The sequence below is a fragment of the Capra hircus genome, chromosome 11 (genome assembly GCF_001704415.2).
Source record: "Capra hircus breed San Clemente chromosome 11, ASM170441v1, whole genome shotgun sequence".
NCBI classification, from domain to species: Eukaryota; Metazoa; Chordata; class Mammalia; order Artiodactyla; family Bovidae; genus Capra; species Capra hircus.
In genome coordinates this window covers 2,577,938-2,595,257 of record NC_030818.1, presented here as the reverse complement: position 1 = coordinate 2,595,257, position 17,320 = coordinate 2,577,938, and the positions used below count along the sequence as shown (strand labels likewise).

Sequence of the window (17,320 nt, the reverse complement as noted above, 5' to 3'; positions counted from 1 at the left end):
AAGTGGTCTCCTCTGGGTGAAGCCTCCCCTTCTTGATCTCACAGTGTTGGGGACACACTGACAGACCACGCCCATCCTGTGTCCCCTCTTCTCGTGTCTTTTCCGCGAACCAGGGTCATGAGCTGCTGGGGGCAGGGGTCTGCGTGTTTGTCGTCCCCTTCCTTGCCATCCTTTGTACTGCTGAGGGGTCAGATGGGGGTGTCCCTGAGAGGCTGGCGGAGAAGGGGTGCCCTTGCCTACCCTGGAATGTCTGGACGCGGCTGGACATCAGGTTCCGGGCCTGGTAGATGTAGCAGAAGAGCTGGTAGTAGTGGGGCTCTGGGGGAGAGAGGAGCCATGTCTGCACCTGCCTTCAGGCCCCCACCCCAGGCCCCCTGCTCCCTGCCCTCGGGCACTGGGGGCCTCTGGGGCCGCCCAGGCAGACTCTCGCTGCACGCTCACTGTTGAAGACGCAGTAGATGAAAGGCAGGCTGGGCGTCTGGGTGATCCCTGGGGGCGCCCTCCGAGAACTCATGATTCTGTCCAGCCTCCGTGTGGACGACACCATGTCCACCTCCCTCCTCGCCTGCTCTTTCATATCCGTGCTCTGTGCCCAGGACAGACTCCCTGAGGCGCTTGGGTGCCTTTCTTGTCACCTCCAGCCCAGGCCCAGGTCACCCTTCTCCCCAGCCAAAGCCCAAGCATGTCCCCTCCACCACCCCACAGCGGTCACTGCATCTGACCACATGAGGCATCTCCGGCTGCCTGCCGCACCAGGTGTGCCCTGGCTCTGGAGGCAGGGTTGCGGGGGGGAGACCCCTAGACTACTGGGGCTTTACCAAGGATCCCTCCAGGAGGAATATGGGTGCAATGCCCTTGACCTTGTTGGGGGCCAGCCTGCGGTGCCAGCAGCGGCGGCGGAAGCGGCTCTGGGGCTCAGGGTTCAGGTGGAACTTGGAGCCGAAGACACCGTACTCCCAGCCTGCCTCGTCCTCAGCCAGGCCGGGGTGGTGCTGCGGGGAGAGCAGAGGCGCCCTCTCACCCGGTGTGGGTGTGGGAGTGGGTGGGCCCCCTCTGTGGGCCCCCCTCCCACCCCGTGGTCCCAGCGGTCACTGTCTGGAGGCCCCTCACCAGCTGCAGGAAGGAGAGGGTCTCCTGTTCGTGGCTCAGCTGCCCGTGGTCCCGGTAGCGCACTCGTGCCCAGCGCCGGCGCCGGCGTGAGTAGTAGGTCTTTTCCACCGAGTTCCAGACCTTGGGCAGCCCCGAGGGCGGGATGCCCACGCCGTACTCCCAGCCTGCGGGGCCAGGACACGGCCCGTGGGTGCCCAGGCGCCACGGGCTCAGGGGCTTGGATGGGCCTGAGACACAGGACGTGGGAAGGGCAGGCCAAGGGGGCAGTGCGGTCCCTCAGGTCCAGGTCTGTCCGGCCACAGGGAAAGGTGTGGTCACCCAGCATCCCCCAGTGGCCCAAGCCCAGCAGCCCGTCTGGCAGATGAGGAAGGTGAGCTCGCAGATGTCCCGGGACCCACACCCATCACCCAGTTCATAAGTAGCAGAGCCTGCATCCTGAGCCCTGGTCTTCTGACTCCTAGCCCATTCATTTGTCCTTCCCTGGGGCCACTAGGGTGAACCAAGCTCTGGACTTGACCTCAGCTCATGTGCCCAGGAGGCATTCAGCACATGGGCTTCCCAGATGGAGGTAGTGGTAAAGAACTCGCCTGTCAATGCAGGTTAGACAGAAGACACTCGAGTTCAATCCCTGTCCTGGGAAGATCCCCTGGAGGCGTGGCAACCCACTGCAGGATTCTTGCCTGGAGAATCCCCACGGACAGAGGAGCCCGGCAGCCCATGGGGTTGCAAAGCGTCAGACACGACTGAAGTGGCTTAGCACACGTGCACACACCTGTCCTAAAGCTGGGGCCCATGTCTGTGGCAAGTAGGGAGGCCCCATTCTCTGAAGGCTGGGGACCCCAGGGACACAGGCCCACTCCACCCGAGAGCTTGGCGGTTTTCAGCTCCAGGCCCTTCCGCCCTCAGCATCCAGAGGACTGACCCTCATTGTCCACTGCATGGTTCAGCTCCACAGCCCAGGTTTGCTTCACATGCCAGCCTTGGGGGCACTGCACAATCTCCCGGGCCTCCACGGGCTCTCCATTCTGTGGGCGGACAGACAGGGCGGGCCTACGGCAGCCGTCGTGGCCTCCCACCCCAGGAGCAGACAGTGCTTGTTACGTCTAGTGCCATCTGTGTGTTCGCTTTTATGGGTTTGCCTTTCTGAACTATACATGCATTTTTAAAAGGAAACTTTATATAAGCACTATCAGTTTTATATAAACTTTATAGAACCACTCAACACAAATAGGAAATAACCACATGTATGACTTTGAAAGTAAAATAGCGTGACTGAGTCTCAGGTGGATGCTGCTACCTGCCCACACTCAAGCCAGCTCTGCCCATGTGCAGAGGAGACCAGCCTGTGAGACGTGAGATGACCTCGCTGCCCAGTCAGGAGTGCGGCAAGGCTGTATATTGTCACCCTGCTTATTTGACTTATATGCAGAGCACATCATGCAAAATACCAGGCTGGATGAAGCACAAGCTGGACTCAAGATTGCCGGGAGAAACAATAATCCCAGATATGCAGATGACACCATCCTTATGGCAGAAAGCACAAGAAGAACTAAAGAGCCTCTTGATGAAAGTGAAAGAAGAGGGTGAAAAAACTGGCTTAAAACTCAACATTCAGAAAACTAAGATCCAACAGATGGGGAAGCAATGGGAACAGTGACAGACTTTATTTACTCTATTTTTATCCAGATGACTGCAGCCATGAAATTAAACGACGCTTGCTCCCTGGAAGAAAAGCTATGACCAACCTAGACAGCAGACACATTACTTTGCCGTCCGTCTAGTCAAGGCTGTGGTTTTCCCAGTGGTCTTGTATGGATGTGAGGGTTGGACTATAAAGAAAGCTGAGCACTGAAGAATTGATGCTTTTGAACTGCGGTGTTGGAGAAGACTCTTGAGAGTCCCTTGGAATACAAGGAGATCCAACCAGTCAATCCTAAAGGAGATCAGTCCTGACTATTCGTTGGAAGGACTGACGCTGAAGCTGAAACTCCAATACTTTGGCCACCTAATGCGAAAGAACTGATCCCTTGGAAAAGACCCTGATGCTGGGAAAGATTGAAGGTGGAAGGAGAAAGGGATGACAGAGGATGAGATGATCGGATGACATCACTGACTCAATGGACATGAGTTTGAGCAAGCTCCGGGAGTTGCTGATGGACAGGGAAGGCTGGCCTGCTGTAGCTCATGGGGTCACAAAGAGTCGGACATGACTGAGCAACTGAACTGAACTGATCCAGTCAGCAGCCACCAGCCTCCATGTGTGTGTGCTCAGCTGTGCAGTTGTGTTGGACTCTTTGCAACCCTATAGACCGAAACCCACCAGGCTCCTCCGTCTGTGGGATTCTCCAGGCAAGAACTCTGGAGTGGGTTGCCATTTCCTCCTCCAAGGGATCTTCCAAACCCAGGGATTGAACTTGTGTCTCCTGCATTGACGGTGGATTCTTTACCACCGAGCCACCTGAGAAGCCCACCAGCCTCCTGGGGCTCCTTCTATGTAAGTTCACTAAAATGAAACAAAATTTGGGAATTCCCTCGTGGTCCAATGGTTAAAACTCAGTTTCTACTGCCGGAGGCCCAGGTTTGATTCTTGGCCACAGAACTAAGATCCCACAAGCTGTGCAGTGTGGCCAAATACAAAAGAAACAAAATTTAAAGTTCAGTTCCTCACTCCCACAAGGGTCACATTTCAGGCACTCAATAGCCACATGTGGACAGTGGTGATACAGAACATTTCTATCATCACAGAAAGTTCTCTTGGACTCACAGACTTAGAAAGTGAACTTATGGTTGCTAGGGGGAGAAGGGATAGTTAGGGAGTTTGGCATGGACACGTACACACCGCTGAACTGAAAATGGATGATCAACAAGGACCTACTGGCTAGCACAGGGAAATCTGCTTAACATTATGTGCCAGCTGGATGGGAGGGGAGTTTGGGGGAGAACAGATATATGTATGTGTATGGCTGAGTTACTTTGCTGTCCATCTGAAACTCACAACATTTTTAATTGGCTTTACTGCAATAAAAAATAAAAAGTTCAAAAAAAAAAAAAGTTCTCTCAGGCAGTGTTGGTTTAGAGCAGCCCCAGAGTCTCCCATTCTGGGTTAAAGCACTGCCTTTGCACGGGGGATGGAGCTACCCTGTCGTTCTTCCCTCCCACTTAGGGCACCTCTTCCTGCCACCTTGGGATACAAACCCCATCAGTGCTCACCAGGGTCCCACTGATCCAGTGCTCCCAGCTTCCAAGAACCCGCCCCCACTAGGAGCATGAATTGTCCCCCATGCCCCCTGCTCACCACATCCGTGTTGGGGATGGCGGCAGGCACCCAGGCCCCCACGGCATCCCGGCGCTGGTTCTCATACACCTCCTCCAGCACCTGGCTCTTGTTGATGTCCGTGTCCAGGAGCAGCCTGGGAGGTGGCGAGACCCCAAGTTCCCAGCACACCTCCCTGAGCTTACGGACCCCTGGGGTCCTCCTTCGCTGGCCAAGCACGGCCACACCTGGCAGCAGCACCTGCTCTGGGCAAGGCTGGGCAGCGGGGCCTAGCGTGCAGGGAAGCGGGTGGGCAGGGCCCCGGGACCAGGCTCCAGTGGCTGCATGCCTGCCTCCCTGAGTTGGGGCCTACTGCCCCTCCTGGGTAAGATGAAGTGCCAGCGCCAAGGCTGCCTGTCCAGGGGCATGCAGGCTCCAGCCCCACGCCCCAGCCTCACCTCCTCTGAGGCTCCACTGTCCACGGACCGTCCCAGTGCCATCCATGGGGCTCTTTGAAATCTTCCTTGGGAAGGGCCTTGTGCCCCAAGACATCCGAGAAGTTGGGGCAGTGTTGCAGGAACTGTTGTCCCCACTGGCCCTTAAACTTGGCCTGGTTCTCGTACTGGGAGAGGGGAAAACGCCAGTGCCTATAGCCCCCTCCGCACACCCGGCACCTGCCCAAAGCCCCCTACGCTGGGCTGTACACGCCTCCTAGAAACATGGAGCCGGGCAAGAAAGGGCGTGGGACCTTGCCACGAATCAAGTGCTCATGCGCAGGCCCCTTTCAGCCACACTCTCCCATTTCACAGGCGATGAGGCTGAGGCTCAGAGGTCACCTCTACCCCAGGTGGCTCAGCTATGGAGGAGTGGAGTGGGGTGGATGCCTGCGTTAGAGCCTGCTGGTTGCCTGCCACGCGACCTGTCCTCCCCACGTCACTGGGGAACCCCATCCTGCTCCACCACTGCCACTGGGTCTAGAGGTTTCTTCCACATCCCCCTGAGGGACACTGAGCCCCTGCTCCCTGCACTCATCCTAACCCCCGCCTGTCTCAGCGCCTCCAAGTCCTGCCGTCTCTCCATCCACAGCATGCAACATAGGAACCACGAAATCAGGTTTTAACTCAGTTAAGAAGTCTGAAGTGTTAGTTGCTCAGTCGTGTCTGACTCTGCGAGCCATGGACTGTAGCCTGCCAACCTCCTCTGTCCATGGAACTCTCCAGGCAAGAATACTGGAGTGGGTAGCCTTCTGCAGGGGATCTTCCTGGCCCAGGGACCAAAGCCAGGTCTCCTACATTGCAGGCAGATTCTTTACCACTGAGCCACCTGGGAAGTCTGAAACTCAAAACTTATTTCCCCTCTACTCTCAGGACCTTCTCGTGAGCCACGTCCTCCCCCTTCTGATTGTAGAGCAAAACCTCTGGCCAGCTGCTCGCCCACCCCCCTGGGTTTACGGTTCTGAGGGAAGCTACCCCGTTTCCAGTTCCTCTGTTTGAGAACTGCCCCTCCCCAGCTGAGGTGGGTCGGGGTCCCAGGCTGTCATGTTAATGATGGACAAGGACCCAGCAAGCAGTCTGAGCCTTGCTCCCCTCATGTGCCCTGAACTAACTGGGAGAAATTCCGCGTAAGCCTCCATCCCTGTGAAAGTGACTGGTCCCAGGGGATCACTCAGTTGCCCTCCTGTTACCAAGGCCATCGCTTGTCAACAAGGGACTCCTTTAGTCACTTCCCTCTAGCTCCTTTTACGGTTCTCAGATTCTGCCAGGGAACTTTCCTCCACCTTCCGAGTTGGGCAGGTGCCACGCCACACCCCCACCAGCCCCCGCCGCACCCCCACTCACCGTCTCTGCATACACGACCACTTCGCCCTGGCGGAGCAGCTCCAGGTCCCTGCTGTCAGTCACGTTGCCCAGCCACATGCAGACCCGGAGCTGGCCGGGGAGGGTGTCCTTCTCTCCTTCTCCCTCTGGGTACTGAGCCAGAGGCAGGTCAGCAACCGCAGGGGTTCAGGTCCCCCGGGGGCAGGGGCATGGGTTAGGGAGGGGCACACACACCTGCCCCTTCACCCCAAGCCCCGGGAGCAGGGGCCTCACACTGAGCTGGGTGACGGGCATAACAGAGGCAGGAGTGTGGAGTGCGGAGGGGCCACTGGGGAGCCTGGGAGTGCCCTAGGGAGTGTGGTGCTGACGGCGATACTGGTGGCAGTGGCACCTCCTGTGCGATGTGCCAGGTGCTGTGCTGAGCACCACGTGTCACGCATGCTCAGCGCTCACACACCACTACAAAGTGGGCGCCTTCACCACAGGCCCATTTCACAGAGGAGCAGGCTGGGGCCAGACACGGCTGGCCCCAACTCACACAAGCCAGTGAGCCATAGAACCAGGATTCAAGTCTCAGTGTTCTTGGAAGATAAGAGGGACTCAGCTGGGCACCGTTGGGACAGAGCCTTCCATGACGGCGGGAAGGGCAATGCGGAGCCAGGGAGTCTCTGAGAGGGAGGCAGGGTCTCCCACCTGCCTCGCCGGGGGCGGGAGGGGGAAGGCTGGAAGTTACTGTCTTCAGGACTGGAGACTTGCGTTCAGTCAGCCTTATTTATGGATTGCATCTGATAGGAAGGGCTGGAGCCCAAACCTTAAAGGCATTAAATATGTAGAGCAAAACCTCTGGCCGGCTGCTCGCCCACCCCCCTGGGATTACGGTTCTGAGGGAAACTACCCCGTTTCCAGTTCCTCTGTTTCCATGGACTGCAGCACACCAGGACTGTAGATAGCAGCCAATCATGGACCAGGGGAGAGCGGACAGGGACAGGACCAAGTGAGGCTTGAGGACGATGGAGGGGACAAACTTGAGGAACATTTGCGATGGGCATGGACTTGGCATCGGCTACATGCCGATGGCCCCAGGCTCCCGCCTCCCTTTGTTTAAACCCCATTTCTCCTGGTAAAGGGCCCGGCAGAGAGGAAATGGGCATGCCCCCCGGAGGCTCATGGGGGCTCCCTGGGGTGGGGCTGGGGGGCTCAGGGCTTCTCCCTTGGGGTGTCCTGGGCCCTCTCCTCCCCTGAGGACCCCTAACCTCTCCACCTGCAGGAATAGGGTCTGTGTCTTCCCACAGAACCTGCCGGAGTGCCGGGCCCCATCTGGGGAGAACAGGACGCTGTGGGCGGGCACCTGAGCGTAGGCCACCCGCTGCTCCCGGGACATCAGCCAGATCATCACGTCCGGGAGGTTCATCTGTGGCTGCGGGCGCGAGAGCGTCAGGCCTGCCTGAGGAGCCGGCACCAGGGCCTGCTCCCGGCCGGAGCACCCAGCGCCCACCTCGGGGAGCACGGCGTTGAGGCGGTACAGCCAGCCCTCTGCGGTGGCCACCATGTCCCTGGGGGGCGCCTGCTTGGCCTTCTGGGCCAGTTCCTGCAGAAGGAGGCGGCGGAGCTTCCACCTGTTCTTGTCCAGGTCGGTGGCTTTGGGCTGACTGGTCATGCAGGGCAGCGGCCGCCTATGGCCAGAACCGGGGGAGCGGGGGCTGGTCTCCGTCCCATCTCACCTGCTCACCACCCACCCAGCTTCAGTGTCCTCCCTGGACCGGAGAGCTTTCCCTACTGGTTGACCCAGCTGACCGGTCCTCTGAGACCAAGTTGGCTGGAACAGCTGGTCAACCTGGTGGACAGGCCTGCAGACACAGAGTGCAGGCCTAGCGAGTGGTAGGGAGCCCTGCCTGCCCCCCTCAGGAAGCACGCTCACTGTGGGTCTGGCCCTGGGTTCCCATACCTCCTGCTCTGGTCCCCCCAGCCCCCGCGGTGTGCCAGGCCTGTGCTCAGGACCTCCTCGTGGACAGAGGTGTGAGCTGTGAGAGGAGGGCCAATCAAACCCAGGGAGGAGATGATCTAAGTGGGCTGCAGGCCCCAGAGAAGCCTTACAAGGGCTCTTCCAGAACAGGCAGAAGCCTGACGAGGGCCTTGTGGCGAGGAGTGATGGAGGAGAAGGTGTGGGCTGGGATGTGCAGGGCTTGTCTGGACAATGGAGAGAAGCTTGGTTTGATAGGAGCATCAGGCGTGGATGTAGAGGGGACAGTGATGAGAGGAGAGACCTCTCCTCTCCTTTTGGGGGTCCCTGAATGGCAGAGAAGCAGCTCTGTCGTTTGGAGAGAGATCTGAGCTTATGTTTCCCGTGGAGGCAGGGGTGCGGGAGGGAGGCGGGAGGGTAGCTGTTCTGCAGGGTCTGGTCTGCGCCCCAGGCCTTGTGCGGACTCGATCTAGCTCAGCCCTAGCCCCAGGGGTAGGTGCCCCCCGCCCCTACTTGCAGTCTTCCACCAGCTCCCTCAGCAGTTTCTCCCACTGGGGAAGCAGAGCCGGGTCCCTCGGATTCCTCATGGACTTCAGGGTGTCCAGATTGGCCTTCTGCCCAGCAGGAGAGAAGCGGTGTGTGAGTGTGGGGCTCCCCTGGGACAGGCTGATTGGCCTAGGATGCTTTCAGCCAGGGCTTGGGGACCTTTGAGTTGGTGACGGACAGGGAAGCCTGGCGTGCTGCAGTCCATGGGGTCACAGAGAGTCGGACACGACTGAGCGACTGAACTGAACGGAGGGGTACCCTGGAGGTGTCCATATCCAAAGCTGTCACATACCATTGAAGGCTAGGATTCCCTCCCGACTACCCTACAGAAAAAATGGGTGGCAGGAAGAAGCCAGGATGCAGCAGGACCATGGGTCATAGGGAAGGGGTCACAGGGTCTTGACCTCGGGCTTCCCTTCTGTTGGTGTGAGAAAGTCACATCTAAGGTGGGGGAGTCAGGGGGCTCTGCTGCCTAAAACTGCTCAGCGGCTTCCCCCCTCAGATCACCTTTTGTGATCTGACCCTTCCCAGCTCCGCTGGTCTGATTTCCTCATCACCTCCACACCCCAGCCACCCATGAACTTCCTATCACTACGGCTTTGCCAAGCGTTCCTTTCTCTGCGCCCCCACCACTGACCCCAGCAAGACTCTGCTTAAATGCCACCTTCTCCAACAGCAGCTCTGACTCTCCCCTCTCCATCTCACCCGTCCCGCCTGAGTCTGTCTGCCCCTGTGGCTCTCAGCACCTGAATCCCCACTGCAGTCCTGCTGCTCTGCGCCCTAACTATCGCATGCCCGACGTCCCTGCTGGGTCTACGCATCTTCGCGTCTTTGGTGCTTGTGTCTGGCGCCTCAGCTGGCGTGGAATGCATGAGAGAGCGGAGTGACCGGACTCCTAAGGCTGCGGCTAACTTTCCCTAGTCTCCCATCAATGGCCTGGGTCCTGGGGCTTCCCTGGTGGTCCAGTGGCTAAGACTCCATGCTCCCAAGGCAGGTGGCCCGGGTTCCATCCTTGATCAGGGAACTAGATCCCATACGCCACAACTAAGAGTTCACATGCTACAACCAAAGACCCGGTGTAGACAAATTTAAAAACCAAAAAACCAGGGGTCCTCCCCTGGCCGCCTCACTCCCCTGCCCACACGACTCACCAGGCGATCCCGCGTGAATTGGAGGAGGTTGAGGCAGTTCATACGGAAGCTGACGTCCTCCCAAAAGGAGGTCACGGCCACGACGGGCTTGGTGTTGTACCAGGGCACGTAATGGTAGATGTTCCCTGAAACACAGAGCCACGTGTGTGGGGAGGGGGTGTCTGAGGGACATCCCTCGCCGTGTCCGCTCTCAGAGGACCTTCCCTGGGCCATTCCATTCCTCTACAGGGTGATCTGCTAAAGCATCCCAACTGGACCCCTCCCGCTGGAGGGTAGGCTGTGGGCCAGTTCAGGATGGGTATGCTTTGATGAGCACAGCTGGCCTAACCGGGCCCTCACGGTGCTCCATGTCACGTGGGCTCACAAAGTCCCCAGTTCACAGGTGGGAAAACCCAAGCTAGTGATGGGAAGTGGTTTCCCTGCGATGGCTCAGCCAGGTGGTGTGATGCAGGCATTCAGTTCCAGAGCCTGTGCCCCTAACTCAGGCGAGATGCCAAGGCCCGGGTCTGCCTTAAGGTGGGGTCTTCTTTCTGGGTGTCAGGAGGCAGAGGAGGAGTGGGACCTGGGTTCAGAGACCCAGAGTTTGGTTAGGATGAGCAGACACCTGACATAAAGGGCCTGCTGGTGCAGAGGAGTGGGGTGGAGGGGCAGGCATGGTCAAAGGCCAGTGATGGGCCTGGGAGACTAGGTCCCCTGGCCATGATTCTTATTGAAACAAGGGCAGGGAAAGCTAGATGAAACACATGGTATTCTCTTTCTGAAACATTTTGCTGAGTTGAAATAAAATCCACAGGAAACCGAAAATAAAGTCAAAGCAGAAAGTCTGTGAGGCAAGTGGAAGCAAAGTGGACATTTGTCCTCTGAGTTTGTAGAAAATCTTGGAGAACTGGCTGTTCTCTGTGACAACTGCCAGGGCCCAGAGGTCAGGAGAGACAGCTGAGCACCATCTGAGGTGGGCGGTCCAACAGGACACCCCTGTGAAACAGGTTGAATTGCGTCCCCTATGAAGCTATGTTGGGGATTTCCCTGTGGTCCAGTGGTTAAGAATCTGCCTTGCAATGCAGGGGACTTGGGTTTGATCCCTGGTGGGGGAACTAAGATCGCACATGACTCGGAGGAACTAGAGAGTCCCTGCACCACAAGAAGAGACCCCACGTGTCTCGACAAAGACCCGACACAGCCAAATAAATAAATATCTTTTTAAATCCAGAAATCAAAAGAAAACAAAAGAAAGGTTAAAAAATAAAAAAGTTAAAAACCAGACAAAACTAATTGTCAGTTAGGAGGACAGCAGCCCTTGGTGTGGGTGAGGGCTGGCAGGTTCAAGGGGCCCCTGGGATGTTGGGATTTTGTTTCATGGTCTGAATGCTTTTATGTGGCTCTGTTTGCTTTGCAATAATTCATTGAGCTGAATACTTTGGCTTGTGTACTTTTCCATAGATGTGTTATGTTTGAATCAAAAGTCTATTCAAGAATTATAAAAAAGAAACAACACTGGGATCAAAAAAGACAAAATATATAAAATACTGTGTGTCAATGGTGGAAAATGCTATGGAGAAGGATGATGTGGGAGAGAGCGAGGGAGCTGCCAGAAGTTTTTTAATAGAGTAGTTACCTACGGCTTTTCCTAGAAGATCTGGAAGAAATTACGCAGAATGCAGCCCAGAGAGATGAAAAATACAGAAGGAAGATTTACAAATGTGTGGAACAGCATGAGAAGTTCCACGGAGGATAGAGTAAATTTGAGAAGGAGCTAGAAGAGAGAAGGGTAAGAGGTCATTTTCAAAGGGAAAGCATCTTATAATTTTCCTGAATTGTTGGAAGGATGCCAGTTTCAGACCCTCGCACTGCGTGAATCACAGGGATGATGAATAAACAGATCTAGGACTGGGGCTCTCAATGGCAATTTCCTTCTGCTGCTCCTGGACAGCAGACAAAAGCAACAAGGAGAAGGGAAAGAACTCCATTTTCAGCAAAACAAGGAGGCAGATACAGTCTGCAGGCTCAAAATATACATAAGGGCTGCCAGAATCAGCTGTGAGCGCCTGCGGAGCTGTGAGGGTTGAAGGGTGACAGAAGTCACCTGGGGGTGGGGGGTGAACGGCAAGACAGACAGCGGGAGCCACGGCTGGATGGGGGCAGAGTGCAGCTGAGAAACACCCCCGGAACGAACCCAGGACTCAGACGAGGGTACGCGAGCTGGCAAAACTCAGAAAAGGAATCGAAGAGAAAACCAAAACATTACAGGAAGGAAGATGGCATGAAAGGAAGCCAACAGGGGTTAGACTCAGCAGACAATCCAGCGGGAGGCAAAGAAATAAAAGGGCAACCAGGGGACCTCCTTGGTGGTCCAGCGGCTAATACTCTGTGCTCCCGACGTCGGGGGCCCAGGATTCGACCCCTGATTAGGGAACTAGATCCCACATGCCACAATTAAACATTCAGCATACCTCAGTGAAGACTGAAAATCCCATATGCTGCAACTAAAACCCAGTGCAGCCAAATAAACAAAAGTAGACATTAAAAAAAAAAAAAGGAAAGAAAATGACCAAAATAAGATAGAAATAAAGAGCCAAAAAGGATCAGGGAGAAAATGACGGATGCAGAAGAAAAAGACGGATGCAGAAGAAAGTAAGGAGAATTAAGTCCATAAATGGAGCCCAGTAGTAGAAACCCTGAACGAAGGAACAGTATTTAAAAACACAATTTAAGAAAACCCACCTGGAAAAAGGATAATCTTCTTAACAAATGATTGAAAAACTGAGTACTCATATGAAAATTATTGATAATTCAAAAGGAACCATAGGGACCTTCCCTGGAGGTCCAGTGCTTAAGACTCTGCAATTCCACTGCAGGAGTCAGAGTTCGATCCCTGATCAGGGAACTAAGATCCCATATGCTGTGCCAGGGCCAAAATAAGAACCATACAGCTCAATGTAAGAATGAAACCTGTAAAATTTTTAGAAGACAAAGTAGAAAATCTTTATGACCTTGAGTTGGGCAGAGTTCTTAGACATGACACCATGAAAGAAAAAAAAAACTGAACTTCCGTCAGTTGAAAATGTTTGCTGTTCAAAAGATACCATTAAAAAAATGAAAAGACAAGCCACAGACTATTTGCAAATCCTATATCTGATAAGTATTTGTATCCAGAACATATAAAGGACTCTTACAACTCAATAATAAGACAAACAACCCAATGGAAAAAGTGGGCAAAGACTTGAATTAAACATATAGACAAAGAAGACACATGAATGGCTAAGAGCATATGAAAAGATGCTCAGTATCATTTGATGTTAAGGAAATTCAAATTAAAGCCACAGTAAGATACCTGGCCATAATAATAAATAAATAAACCACAGAGAGGAAGAAAATATTAGCAGAACCTATCTGATAAAGGAACTGTATCCTTGTAAAATAACTCCTGCAATGTAATAATATAAAAAGACAAAGGATGAAAGATAGGCAAAAACCTGAACAGCCCCTTCACTAAAGAAAGATATGTGAGCATGAAAAGATGCTCAGTATTATTAGTGATTAGAGAAATGGAAATTAAAATTAAAATGAAGGGGAATTCCCTGGCGCTCCAGTGGTTAGGATTTGGTGCTTTCACTGCAGGGGCCAAGTCCCGCCCCTGGTCAGAAAACTAAGATCCCACAAGCCACTTAGAGTGGCCAAAAAAACAAAAATTACGATTAGGTACAATTTCACACCCATCAGAATGTTTCAAATGGTAAAGGCTGACCATACCAAAAGTTGACAAGGACTTTGAACAAGGGAACGCATTGCTGTGAGCATGTAAAGTGCTACAACCACCTGGGGGAAAATGTTAGGTATTTTAAAACCAATTCCATTGCTATTTACCCGAGAAAAGTGCAAGCTCATTTCCACCAAAAGACTTGTACCAGAATGTTTACAGCAGCTTTGCTCATAATACTCCAAAACTTGAATCAATCCAAATGTCCATAAACAGGGGAATGGATAAACTGTCATAGTCATATAACAGAATGCTATCAGATATAAAAAAGAGCCAAATATGATACATGCAACCACACAGATGAATATTTAAAACACTTGTTGCCGTTTTTTAGTCGCTGAGTAGTGTCCGACTCTCTCGTGACCCCATGACTGTAGCCGCTAGGCTCTCTGTCCACGGGATTTCTCAGGCAAGAATACTGGAATGCGTAGCCATTTCCTCTTCCAGGAGGTCTTCCTAGACTAGGGCTGGAACCTGCATCTCCTGCGTCGGCAGGCGGATTCTTTCCCACTGAGCCACCACCTAAAATACTAGGCTGAGCTAAAGAAGCTATAAGAAAAGAAAGGGTACCATGTGTATGATCTCCTTTACATGAAGCTGCAGAACAAGCGGAACAGATCTATAGTGATCGAAAGCGAAGCATTGATTGCCCCCAGCGGCTGGGGAGGTTACCTGAATAAAGTTCTGTGGGATGATGGAAATTTCTGTCCATGATGCGAATGTGGATGTATTGGGCTGGTCAAAAAGTTTGAGTTTTTCCATAAGATGTTACAGAAAAACCCAGATGAACTTGATTGAGCCAAAATTCATCCAACTCACCAAAAGTCTGTGCATTTTATATTTCACAATACCTCAATAAAAAATATAAAGCCACCACTAAGAGAATGAAAAGCTTCAAACCTAGAGAAGATATTTAGAACATACTCACATCTGACAAAAGATTATTCCCAGAAAAAATGACGTACCAATCAATATGAAAAATAGAGCCAATAGTTAATAGTTGGGCTTTCCTCGTGGCTCAGCTGGTAAAGAATCAGCCTGCAATGCAGGACACCTGGGTTCGATCCCTGGGTTGGGAAGGTCCCCTGGAGAAGGGAAAGGCTACCCACTCCAGGATTCTGGTCTAGAGAATTCCATGGATTATATATAGTCCATGGGGTCACAAAGAGTTAGACAACTGAGGATAATAGATAAAAGATCTCAATGGACTTTTTACAGATGAGGAAAGACAGATGTTTGTAAACATATGAAAAGCTGCTCAACCTCCACTTATAATCAGGAAATTGTAGACCAAGATCTTGTAACATACCCACCAGACTGGCAGGAATGAAAAGGCTAGGCAAGGTCAAGTACTGGTGAGAACACAGAGTAATCAGAACTCTCATGCCACGCTGATTAGAGTGTAATTGGATATAATTACTTTTGCTTTGAATTTCTCTTCCACTCCTGGGTATATAATTTAGAGGAAGTCTTACACTTGTGACCGACAGATATGTACAAGAATGTTCACAGCAACATTATTATTGTAGATAAAAGATAAAACCTCAGTGTCTACATATACCACATAACTTGTGGCATAACATACAATGGAATATATGCAGATATGAAAATGAACTTCAGTTATACATACCAATTAAAAATTTAATATTGAGAAGAAATGCAGAACAGATGAATATAGACTGAAAGTTTCCATTTATATAAAAATGCAAAAATAGTATGCTCTTTCAGGTAGCATGCATAGGTGGTAAAAATAACGAAGAGAAGCAAGGATGTGATTAACATGAGACTCAGGGTTGTGGTTATTTCTTGGGTAAGTGGATCTGGGAAGAGCATACAGAGAGCTTCTAAGATGCTGAGATAATTTTCTTCCTTTCTAAAAAAATGTTCTGCCTTTTAATCTGGGTATGACTTCATGGGTTCATATTTTATTATTTGTTTTGAACTACTCTTTATGACCAACCTAGATAGCATATTCAAAAGCAGAGACGTTACTTTGCCGACTAAGGTCCGTCTAGTCAAGGATATGGTTTTTCCTGTGGTCATGTTTGGATGCGAGAGTTGGACTGTGAAGAAGGCTGAGCGCCGAAGAATTGATGCTCTTGAACTGTGGTGTTGGAGAAGACTCTTGAGAGTCCCTTGGACTGCAAGGAGATCCAACCAGTCCATTCTGAAGGAGATCAGTCCTGGGTGTTCATTCAAAGTCTGATGCTAAAGCTGAAACTCCAGTACTTTGGCCACCTCATGCAAAGAGTTGACTCACTGGAAAAGACTGATGCTGGGAGGGATTGGGGGCAGGAGGAGAAGGGGACGACCGAGGATGAGATGGCTGGATGGCATCACCGACTCAATGGACATGAGTTTGAGTGAACTCCCGGGAGTTGGTGATGGACAGGGAGGCCTGGCATGCTGCGATTCATGGGGTCGCAGAGTCGGACACGACTGAGCAACTGAACTGAACTGAACTGAACTGAAGGTTGGGGAATTAGAGAAGAAATAGCAAATGACTGCTAGTGGGTACAGGGTTTCTTTTTTGGACTGATGAAAATGTAACACTAATCACAGTGATAATGGCACAATTCTGTGAATATACTAAAAACTATTGAATTGTATATTTTGCCTGGCTTAATTGTATGGTGTGTGAATTGTATCTTCCCCAAAATAGCTGTTCTTAAAAAAACAGGCAGACAAGTGGGATGCACAGAAAAGCTCTTGAGTGATGAGAGGGTGAAGCTGACAGAGAAGAGATAGCGTCTAGAGCCATGGTCCTCAAACTTCAGCATGCCGCCCCTCCCCTGGACAACTTGTTGAAACACAGATTGCTGTTCTGTTTTCAGATTCTGTAGATTTGGGGTGAGGCCAAGAATGTGCATTTCTATCAGTTCCCAGGTGATGCTGCTGGCCCAGGGACTGCACTTTGGGAACCTTACAGTGTCCAGTAAAATTGTCCAGTGAGCATATATTAGATGAAAAGATGGGTGGGTGGATGGGTGGTTGGTTGGGTGTTCGGGACAGTGGATGGTTGGTAGTTGAATGGATGAATGCATGGATAAGTGGATTCATGGATAGATAGAAGGCGGGCAGCTCTTTTGGGGGAAATACAATTCACACACCATGCAACTAATCCATGCGTGGCTGGATGAGGGTGGTTCAGAGTAGCAGGAGAGAAGATGGGACTGAGAAGCTGTGGTGTGGAAAGCGTGGTAGAGAAGGACTTGAAATCAAAACCTAGTCGCAGCTCTTGGTATGGACTCACCACCTACTAGCTGTCTGACAGGTGACTTTACCTCCCTGAGGCTCACTTTCCTCACATCTAATGTGGGTTAACAATGTCTACGAATGTCCCTTGGGCTAAAAACCGTAAAAGGGCCAACCCAGAGCCCGACACACGGTGATTTCTCTCTACCCTTCAGCTGGATCTGACTCCTACCATCGTATATCGCTGGGCTGTACTGTGTGGTTGAGACGAGAGGCTTGTAACTCAGGTCCATCTTGTTTCCATAGTGGCCAATGCTGACTTCAAATTGGATCAGGTCCTTAAAGTCAGGCATCATGGTACAGGAAAGGAAGATGACGCACAGCCCATACTTCTGTCGGTTCTGGTGTTTCTAAAACAATAACCCCCAACATCCCCAGCATGAGTCAAGAGATGAACAAAGCTATAGCGCCAGGCAGGGAGGCAAGCATAAGGTGCCCTGTTTCTTTCATTCAGTGTGAGCCAGGCCATCC

At 52.3% G+C, this 17,320-nt stretch overlaps 1 protein-coding gene across 1 annotated transcript in view; it reads right to left on the bottom strand.

Moving 5' to 3' along the window:
* Positions 1-17,320, bottom strand: part of FER1L5 (fer-1 like family member 5) — a 55,444-nt gene that overhangs the window by 14,648 nt on the left and 23,476 nt on the right. The window contains exons 19-31 of the mRNA XM_018054701.1: positions 17,022-17,199; positions 9,838-9,962; positions 8,654-8,754; positions 7,676-7,853; positions 7,442-7,597; positions 6,202-6,333; positions 4,822-4,985; positions 4,406-4,520; positions 2,033-2,135; positions 1,111-1,274; positions 819-992; positions 442-586; positions 241-318 (exon numbers count right to left, since the gene is read on the bottom strand). Of these exons, the coding sequence (XP_017910190.1) occupies positions 241-318; positions 442-586; positions 819-992; positions 1,111-1,274; positions 2,033-2,135; positions 4,406-4,520; positions 4,822-4,985; positions 6,202-6,333; positions 7,442-7,597; positions 7,676-7,853; positions 8,654-8,754; positions 9,838-9,962; positions 17,022-17,199 (1,813 nt within the window). The remainder of the gene's footprint in view (positions 1-240; positions 319-441; positions 587-818; positions 993-1,110; positions 1,275-2,032; positions 2,136-4,405; positions 4,521-4,821; positions 4,986-6,201; positions 6,334-7,441; positions 7,598-7,675; positions 7,854-8,653; positions 8,755-9,837; positions 9,963-17,021; positions 17,200-17,320) is intronic.